This window comes from Poecilia mexicana, unplaced genomic scaffold (genome assembly GCF_051168715.1).
Source record: "Poecilia mexicana isolate PSO_F unplaced genomic scaffold, ASM5116871v1 scaffold_23, whole genome shotgun sequence".
NCBI lineage: Eukaryota > Metazoa > Chordata > Actinopteri > Cyprinodontiformes > Poeciliidae > Poecilia > Poecilia mexicana.
In genome coordinates, this window is record NW_028263392.1 from 7,583,553 (window position 1) to 7,593,712 (window position 10,160).

The 10,160-nt window shown below is 38.8% G+C and overlaps 1 protein-coding gene across 1 annotated transcript; it reads left to right on the forward strand.

The window, feature by feature from the left end:
• The first annotated feature begins 108 nt into the window (after window positions 1-108).
• On the forward strand, window positions 109-8,042 carry cntn1b (contactin 1b). Its single transcript, XM_088003081.1, has 22 exons — window positions 109-178; window positions 285-320; window positions 396-522; window positions 595-776; window positions 911-1,006; window positions 1,118-1,330; window positions 1,420-1,519; window positions 1,824-2,008; window positions 2,088-2,212; window positions 2,315-2,432; window positions 2,525-2,675; window positions 2,759-2,886; window positions 3,612-3,784; window positions 3,915-4,038; window positions 4,125-4,292; window positions 4,418-4,567; window positions 4,657-4,727; window positions 4,814-5,066; window positions 5,205-5,326; window positions 6,053-6,448; window positions 6,552-6,708; window positions 6,796-8,042. Exons 1-22 carry the CDS (start codon window positions 124-126, stop codon window positions 6,870-6,872), a joined length of 3,207 nt encoding a protein of 1,068 aa, XP_087859207.1. The 5' UTR covers window positions 109-123; the 3' UTR covers window positions 6,873-8,042.
• Window positions 8,043-10,160: the final 2,118 nt, after the last annotated feature.

A 10,160-nucleotide genomic window follows, 5' to 3' on the forward strand; every position in this document is an offset into this window, starting at 1 on the left:
CTTCTGTTTTGGTCTCTCTCAGCCCACTCCAGTTCATGCCCTGTCCATCCTCCTCCTTCCGTGCTCCCGACTTTCCCTCCATCTAACTTACTCGGTTGCACAGACTCTCCTAGCTGAACCATCATGGCTTCCACACCTTTATTGCTGCTGGGCCTCTTCTCCTCTGTGTCCGTCACATGTAAGACTAAAAATACATTGGTAGAACAGATTGCAGTCAAGTGTGAACTCAATGCATTCTTATCGTTGGGGCTCATGACAATGTTTCTATGTTTCTTCCTGACTAGTGGCGGTCCTGTTTGGTGAACCCAGAATATATGGAGGTGAGTTTAAAACACCAAGGCTTTTTTAGTGAGCTTTTAAAACACAAACTAACATATTTTCTTATATTGTCTCAGAGGACGCTACTGGTTATGGTCCCATTTTTGAAGAAGAGCCTATGGATGTGGTCTACACCGATGACTCACCCGATAAGAGGATCTCCATGAACTGCAGGGCCCGCGCAAATCCTCCAGCTACGTACAGGTAAGGAGGACATTTCTTTGTGCACGGTATCTCTGGTTCGCAACGCCACAGGCGTGGTATTTTCCTGCACAGGTGGCGCCGGGATAACTGGGAGATCAAGCTGATGGAACAACCCGATGAACACTACAGCCTAGTTGGAGGAAACCTGGTTATCACTAACCCGATCCAGAAGAAACACGCTGGGACGTACACGTGTGTGGCCCGTAATATCTACGGCACTGTTCTCAGCAAGGAGGCCCGAATCAAGTTTGGATGTGAGCACAGGCATAAATTATATAACTAATAATCTATGACACTAACTTGGCTTTGAAAGATTGGTAAAAACCAATCCGAAGCTTCAAGATTTCATCATTATTATTATTATTTTTTTTTTTATTTTCTCATGTAGATATTGAAGAGTTTCCTGATGAAGAGAGGGAACCAGTGTATGTCAAAGAAGGCCAGGGAGCAGTTCTGCTGTGTGTCCCACCAAAAGCCTGGCCACGTATGTATGCACTCTTCATCGGTCAAAACAATTAGGATTTGTAATTGTTTAACACTTGTGTTTAGATGTTCAAATTTCACCTTACCCTCTCGTCTATGCTTTTATTTTCAGAGGAAGTAAGCTATCGTTGGATCTTCAACGAGTTCCCAGTATTCCTGCCCACAGACCGCCGTCGGTTCGTCTCCCAGAAGACGGGGAACTTGTACATCGCAAAGGTTGAAGCTCAGGATGCTGGAAACTACTCCTGCTTTGTCTCCAGTCCCGTCATAGGAAAGAGCGTCTACTCCAAGTTCATCCCTCTCATCCCTTTACCGCCAGAAGACGGTTGGTCGTAATCTGTGGCAGGCTTAAATAAAAAAGTTTAATGTTTAGCGTCATTTATATTTGTCAGTTTTGTTGGGTTTTTTTCCCAGGTGAGGAGAGAAAGTACCCAGCTGACATTAGGGTCAAGTTTCCAGACACCACTGCAATGCTGGCCTCAAATATTACATTGGAGTGCTTTGCTCTTGGAAAGTATGTTTTTAAAGCTTTCTTGGTAGGCTTTTGTAACATGATAAAAATTAGCAGAGCACTTGCAAATAAATTCAGGCTGGACACAGACACAAAACACTGAGCTATGGAAGGCCGTGATCTAGTCTGTAGAGCCGCAGCTATAGTTTTTGAAAAACACATGCTCTAAAACCACTAAAAATGTTGCAAAAATTATTTTTGTAGTAAAGAAAGTTAAATGCTGTAAATGCGTTTGCAATGCGATAAAAGTGAATACTGTTCTCTAAGTATTGAGTTCCTGTCTTTGTTTATCGCCTTGCTCACTCAGTCCCATCCCACATATTGTGTGGAGGAAGGTGGACGCCACTGACCTCCCTGCAAATCATGAGATCAGCGAATCAGGCGCTGTGCTGCATCTGTACAATGTTCAGTATGAAGACGTTGGATCATACGAATGCGAAGCCATCAACACCAAAGGAAAGGACTGGCATAAAAACTGGCTTTATGTGGAATGTAAGTCAAGTTAAATGTTTACCTTTTTTTGTATGTAATAATAATAATAATAATAATAATACTTGTTATCTTCATGTAGCTGCACCTGAATGGGCGGAAACGATCAACAACACTCAAGTGGACATTGGATCAGAACACACAATGCGCTGTGTGGCTTCAGGGAAACCTTTCCCTTTCATCCGTTGGTACAAAGATGGATATATGGTAAAAAATCTCTTTGTAAGCTTTTTTTAAAGAATTTGTGCAATCTGAAGTTTTGTCGTTAACCACAAAACTGCACTCCTCTCTTGCATGTGGTTCCTCTAGTATGGCAAAGGCGAGCTGAAGTTTTCCAGTCTAACTTTTGATGACTCTGGGATGTACCAGTGCATTGCTGAAAACTACTGGGGCATCAAATATGCCAACGCTGAGCTGCGAGTTGTTGGTAAGCTCTTGGGGGCGAAGGAAGCAATCCTTTTTTTTTTTTTTGTAAGACGGTTCTTCAAACTTAAATCCCCACCTATCATCTCCCACCAGCCTGGGCTCCAACATTCGAGCTCAACCCAGTAAAGAAGTATCTTCTTGGAGCCAGAGACAGACGCGTGGTAATAGAGTGTAAGCCGAGAGCCGCTCCGAAACCTCGATTCACCTGGACAAAGGGCAAAGAGGTCCTCTTCAACAGTTCACGGTCAGCAGAAGCAATTTCTTCTGTGAAACAGAAAAGTCACAAACAACTTTCTAATGAACTGACTTGATTCTGCTTGCTTGCAGTGTTTCTGTCATGTTCGATGGGGGCCTGGAGATCCGCAACGCCACCAAAAATGACGAAGGCCTTTACACCTGCTTCGCCGAGAACGACAGAGGGAAGGCCGAGAGTTCAGGATATCTTACCATCACAGGTTAGGTCTATCATAGTAGCAGCATTCATTCACCCAGATCTCTGCTTTTTGTCGTTTTTTTAGTACAATTATTGCCTTTAAAGCTAACTAGTTTTTAATCAAAAACATAGAACTTAGAAACTTAGAATAACTTTAGTCAGAACTTTTTTAAGGTATTTTTTTGTTTTGCAGAGGGTTAAAATGAAATTATTTAAAGTGAGCTTAACATCAGCATGTTAACTGCCTGTCAAAATTGGACTTGTTTTATAAAAAATGTTATGTTGGCTTACTGTCTCCAATTCTGTTGTCTAAAAAAGTTGAAATTTGTGATTTTATGTCAGATTTTTTTTAAGGTTTTGAAGTCCTTTAGAGTTTTTTTTATGCAAATTTATTAATTCATGGAAAAATTGGGAAAGAATTTAACAACTTAAAAAACACACACATTCAGTTGTGTCTGGTATAAAAGAAAGAATAAATACTTGGTAAAATTCCTCATTGCCCACTGCTATGTATAATGAAGGATAAATATGTTGCAGTGAGCATAATTCTCTTCCGAGGAATTACTACAGACAAGAAGATTTTTGGTAAAAACATGATGAGTCCTAGCATTAAACTGAAAATAAATATTTAATGTAATATGAAAAAGGCAAAAGATAAAAGATATGTTTACGCTCACTTACAATATTGTAATTCCTTATTGTTGTCCAACTTAAGATTAGTTTTGTTTTTGTTTTTTTTATTCTCAGAAGCAACAAGTATAACTGTAGCGCCTGAAGACTCCGAGGTTAGAGTTGGAGACGAGGTGATTCTTCACTGCGCTGCTTCACACGACCCCATGCTGGACATCACTTTTATCTGGGCCATTGACTTCAGAGTCATTGACTTCAATGCCGAGTGGCAACACTATGAGCGAGTAATGGTAAGTCAACATTTTAAGCATTTTTTTTTAACCTTGAAAAGCGTTTTAGTTTTTGAGAATTTGCATGTAATTACTGAAAACATGTTTCACAGTTGGATGTGAAAAATCCGTTGCTTTTTGTGTTGATCAGAGTGAAGATGGAGTCGGTGACTTGAGGATAAAAAATGCACAGATTTGGCACGAAGGTCGCTACACCTGCACCGCTCAAACCGTGGTGGATGACGACACCGCTTATGCTGACCTGAAAGTCGTAGGTAATTCAGTGCATGAAAATAATAACCGAGACCACCATCTGTCGTTTGCACTTGTGTTTTAAATCGATTGCACGTGAAACCTCCAGGTGTTCCCGGGCCTCCCGGTGTGCTCCGGATCGAGGAGATCGGCGACACCTGGGTGAAACTTTTGTGGTCCAAACCAGCTGAGCACAACAGCCCCATCCTGTACTACACTGTTCAGACCAGACACTTCTGGGCTCTGAATGAAGATGACTGGAGGAATGCCAGCACATGTGAGTCCTGATTTAGGCCAGCAGAGGGCCATCTTGCTCCAAAGACGGCCACCAGCAATGAACGCAATTCCAGTATAAGCTGTAGTTCAGTCAAATTTTAAGCAGCCCTTAATTGCGTCCCTCAGCTCCAAGTTTTCTCGATGGGACTCTGGAGAAAGCAGACATCACAGATTTATACCCTTGGATGGAGTACCAGTTTAGGATCATCGCCACCAATGAGTACGGATCCGGGGAGGCCAGTATACCTTCGCTTAAGATCAAAACATGGGATGCCCGTAAGTACATTGACAATTGTTTTATTTATGATTGTGCCATATGGCAGATTTTTAGGAAAAGCTAACAAAAGGCCGCTTTTTTTGTGCAGCTCCAGTCGTTTCTCCCACAGACGTGGCAGGATATGGAGGTAGAAATGGCGAGATTGTCATCACGTGGACCGTAAGCTTCCAAACTCACAAGTTAAATTCATGCCTCCTCTAAGTTTCTAATGTACATTGATTTCCTTTTTATTTGGCAATCGTCAGCCTGTTCAGCCCTGGTATTTCTATGGCAAGAAATTTGGGTACATCGTTGCGTTAAAGCCTCACAATGCCTACGACTGGTTTTATGTAACCATCTCGGACCCTGAGACGAGACGACACGTTCACATAGACTCCTACTTCATTCCGACCGAAGAGGACTTCCTGGTGCGAGAGTTCCAGGTGAAGATAAAGTCATTCAATGTTAAAGGAGATGGACCGTACAGCCTCACCAAGGTCATCTATTATCCAAGAGATGGTGAGAATTTGGTTTTAGATATACGCCTTATCAGTTTCTAATCACATTTACCGGTAATCTCAGTTTCTGGTGCACAGTATAATTTTAGAAGTTTGTAAATTCAAATGTATATGGTTTTTTTTTTTTCTTGTCACCCAGTCCCAATAGAAGCTCCCACAGATGTCTACGCCAGGCCCGTGTCTTCCACTGAAGCTGTGGTTTGGTGGCTGCCTGTGGTTGATACTGGAACTGGACTGCAGCAGTACATTGAGGGATACCAGGTATGGAGGTTTTCCTCCCATTTTTTAAACTAGATCAGCTTAATGTCAAGAAATGTCAAGAAATGCTTGGATTTGTTTTAAAAATAGTATCAACAGTCAAATTTGCACCGTTACATAACAGAATAAAGACTATAATTAATGACATGATAGAAGGTCAAAATGTTCAATATGAATTTAATGGTCTGTGAACAAGACCTTCGAGGTACAAACCTATACAACTCTTGAAAAGAAATCTTTGAGTTTATACTGCTTTACATGGAGTTTATTCAAATAAATGCCTTATCATGAGATGTCATGTAGGTATGGAAATTATATTAACGATCTTGACAGTTTTTTTGTTTGTTTTTTTTTCAAATCACAGATGTAGATTAAAGTTACTGTACAAGATCTTTTTCTGTAGATTTTGGTTCCACACTATTTTCTAAAAAATTAATTATTTGTACTGCAGTAGTTTCAGTCTCATGATCATCTTTTTTTTTCAATAACTGTAGCCATATTTGCTTTTTTCATATAGGATGTGATAAAATAAATGGAAACTCAAATGAATTTGTTTTTCTAGCCGTTTCTTTGCCCTTTACATCAATGTTGACAACACTATCATACACACTTGAATCCAAATTTGTATCCATCTTCACTTTGTCACTATTTCCCAAGTTACTACATATGCCTACCATGCTATCCACAAAAAAAAACACAAGACTTACAAAAATGTATCCTACTACATAGATCAAATACTGGAGAAAGTATGACGATCCAGAACCGGGGGCAAATCGCATATTCGTTCCAGCTACAGTCAATCAGACCCGGCTGGAGAACATGCTGCCAGATTCGCACTACCTCATCGAGGTCCGGGCGTTCAACGGAGCAGGTTTTGGACCTCCCGGCGAACACTGCGAGATGTTCACAAAGAGGCCACGTAAGAGCGACATGAAAACGGACAATCAGATCTGTAATAAGGCTTTTAAAATACTTTTAAAATATGTAAACCGTTTCTCCGCAGCACCCTCTGAGCCTCCCAGAATGTGGCGCTACGTCACCTGGACCGGACAATGGTTGTACGTGTGGTGGGATCACATCCAGTATGACTGGTTTGGGAATGTTTCTTTCCCCCTGTACTACAAGGTGGGTGCAGTTAGTGTTGTTTCTTCTCTATAGTAAGAATGCATTCAGGTTTTAAAGCTGCTAGGATTTTTTACAGTCTACTGGGGTTTTATTCCTTTGTCAGGTCATGTTTAGGAAGACGGGGTACATCTACGGGAAGGTCTACATCACTGGCTGGCACTTTATGGACTTCCCAATGCCTCAGCTTGGTGACTATGAACTGATGGTTCGTGGTCGCTATGAAGGCGGAGATGGCCCAGTCAGGATGATAAGTATTAAGGGTAAGAATTAAGATAATAGTGGGTTATTAAATAAACTTCTAGTTGTTTTTATTATTAACTTTTTTTATGTTGTTTTTTTTTTTTCAGGTAAAGCATCTCTGACCACACCCACAATCAGTTTCTTATCCTTGTTGCTGCTGGCGCTGTGTATTACAGGTTTGTAAATTTAAGAGTAAAGAAAATATATTGTATATAATGGACTTTGGAAAGCAAATAAGAATAGGACCTTGTCATGAGTTGTCATGAGAAATCTTCACATGGTAGTTCAGTAACTAGTATCTGTTTTTTGTGACAATACACTGGAAATTTTTGATTTCCAAATTAAAATGGGTTGTCGGCACTTATTCTGGACCATGTACTGTACAAAAAGAGCATGATGTCTAAAAGGAAAAAGTGAGAATTTTAGCTGGACTTTTTTTGGAAACACAAGATCAAAAATGTTTAAAACGCAGAGACGCTTTTCATGGTAAATAAAGACAAATGACGACTCCTGGAGCCTATATTTAAAACACTATTTAGAATGAAATAAATGTATAGAAAGGCCACTACGCTGCACAAAAAACACTTGTTCTTGTGATCTTTTTACTTAGTTTTTTTTTTTTTTTTTTTTGAAAATGTTGAAACGGAGCTTGCACTCAAAACATTAAGAACCATTTGTAGACTACAAGAACAATCACTGACGTTAGAAAACAAAGATTTTTATGTACAAATTGATATGATTAATTTGTTTTGCTTTTTATAAAACACAATCAACTTTTATACATGTGTATTTTATTTATTTATTTGCCTTTGTTGAAAAAATTCAGCTACAGGGTGGTATGTGGTCTGAGTTATTCACAAGATGAACACAATCCATGCTGGTATTGTTGATATATTTTAAAAACTGCTGGGATACAAACAACCTAATTTGGCATGCTTTTCTAACCGAGTACTGCATTGAATATGGAAAAGTTTCAGGGGTTAGTGTAAGGCCAGAATTCCAACAGAAAAGCCACACGTACATAGGGAAAACGTGACGTTAACATTATTATACAGCATCATTTTCAACTTTTTCATTTCTGGTTGACTGAGGTCTGATCAGGTCTTTGTAGGTGTTCAAAATGGTGGACTGAGAAGAATAACAAGCTTCCCTCTCTTTGCAACCCAACTTTTGGGTCACAATATTTGACAAAGTGTTTAATGCTTTCTGTCCAAACAGCATAAACCCAGCAGTTTTTTTTTTTTGGTACATATTGCAACATTAAGGCCACGGATGGGGAGCTATATATGTATCGTAATGCCACTTTCCTTTATGTAAAGCTGGAAAACTATTAAACAGATTTCAACAGTCTTGATATTATTTTATGATCTTCTGTGCTCACCTCAAGATGTCAGGTTTGAGTTTCAGCACATTAGCAATGACTGAAAATGTAAAAACCAAATACGTTTGCTAAAAATAGGGACTCAATGAAAATAAAAGAAATGTGGAATCTCAGAAAACACATTTCAATACAATTTCTGCAATCTCACCCGCAAACCATGAAATTATTGGTTTAAGACTTTGTCTGTATGATAACCTTGATAAAAAAAAACCAAACAAACAATAAAACTCTCCAAAATATATACCATGTTGATTTTACTTTATTTTAAAACTTTAAATCAACATGTATTCTAGCAAAATGATATAATAAGCACAACCTAACTTAGGTGGTATTTTTCAAATGTTTCAGCACAGAATCTAACTTTTATTGTGACCTATAGACATCCCAACAAAAATGGAAAAACATGATGTATAGTTAACACAAACTATAATTAAAGTATCTGATATAAAGTGTGAAAGTCTGAAATTAGTGGTGTATGGTATTGGCGATGTGTGTTCAAAATTCTTCCTAAGCAATTCTTAAAAAAAATAATAATAAAAAAATAAATAAAATAAAATTGTATAAAATGGCCCAGCAGAGTTTTGAAAGTGTGACTCTTGAAAACCTCTGTATGCATTATACTAGTAACCCACCCATGCCTAGCAACAAAATAAAACATTTCAACTTCTAAGAAGAGAAGGACGCTTCTTCTTCTTCTACTACTTTTTTTATTTCGTAGAGCACAACTTATGTGTGGGTAACTCCATTCCACAATTTGTTTTCCTTATAGAAATAGAAAAAAATAATGGTGTCCCTGTCAATTACAAAATTAATCATAGAGTGTTTTTTAAATTATTTTAGCAGTGAAAATTAAATGTTACCACTCCCAGACCACAAAACATACATCCATATTTGCACTGAACACCCCCGGGATCTTCATGAAATGGTTCGTTCCTGCTTTGCCCGCTTGACAGTGACCATGTTCAGCAGCAGTCAGTAGAAGACAAGAACGACTGGCGGTTACTGTGCTGCCAAGAAAAATAATAAAATCAGGTTTTCAAAAGGAGAGAGAGAAAAAAAAAGACAGGAGTGTCAATTTATAGCCCAGTTTTTCTCCAAGAGAAGTGGGTAGACTGTGCGAGATTGTCAACCATTTAGCTTAGCTACAGGCTACCGTTTGCCTCTATTTCACTAGCATATAATGAATGAAGGAAAGAATTTAACAGCATATTCATTTATGTAACTTGTACCTGTACCTCTTACCACATTTAACAACAGATGAGTCAGTCAGCAGCAGCTTTAACCCAGATACCAGCATAACCCCTCCTCCCTGTCCCAGTGGAAAAAGGTGAGCAACACTGTGTTCAGCCTATGTGGATGATTTTTCCTGTCTCTCTACTCTTTTTACAACTACACAACAAAAACAATTTTTTTATTACTCACAAAAATTCAAACAATCTTTAGAAAATCTTCCTTTAGCACACTTTAGTCATGGGGCCCAAGATTCCAGGCGGCGCCTCTGCCCCCACACCACCTGAATCAAATAAATGGCCTGTTTCCAGCCCGTTTGCAGAGCTGATTGACTGCTATTGAGGGAAATTAGCCATTTGATACAGGTGTGTTGGAGAAGGGATGCGTGTAAAAGTTGTATTACAGTAGCTCTTCAGAACTGGAGTTGAGTACTCAAAATTTAGACTAACGAAGGAGAAAGCAGCTCAGCACTAATTAGCTGAACAACACACAGGTGAGTCGTGGTAAGATATTGTAAGAGAGGCTGAGGAAACCAGTAAAGACTGGAATATGTTTACAGATAGGTTTTTAAAAATTCACCTAATTGTGCAGTTCAGCAAAATGTATAAAAAATGCTACATTTAGTGTTGAGTATTTGAAGATGTATGAATTTGAATTTTCAATAAAATAAAATAAAAATCTCATAAAGCCTAGAATTAAATGGTGAAGTAAAAATTCATTCACCAGATGGCAGTGTACCCACATGACATTAACTGCTGCCTCAGGTACATTTTATTCCAATCTCATTATAGAAACATGTTTTTTTTTTCTTTACTTGAACAGAGGCACACCCATTTTATTGCAAGATAAGACATTGTCACT

Excerpts from the sequence above, each read along its gene's own strand:
- cntn1b (XM_088003081.1), top strand. The coding sequence starts at position 124 with ATGGCTTCCACACCTTTATTGCTGCTGGGCCTCTTCTCCTCTGTGTCC. Across the intron at positions 179-284 it reads CTCCTCTGTGTCCGTCACAT|TGGCGGTCCTGTTTGGTGAA; the intron begins GTAAGACTAAAA and ends CTTCCTGACTAG. Across the intron at positions 2,213-2,314 it reads GGTACAAAGATGGATATATG|TATGGCAAAGGCGAGCTGAA; the intron begins GTAAAAAATCTC and ends TGGTTCCTCTAG.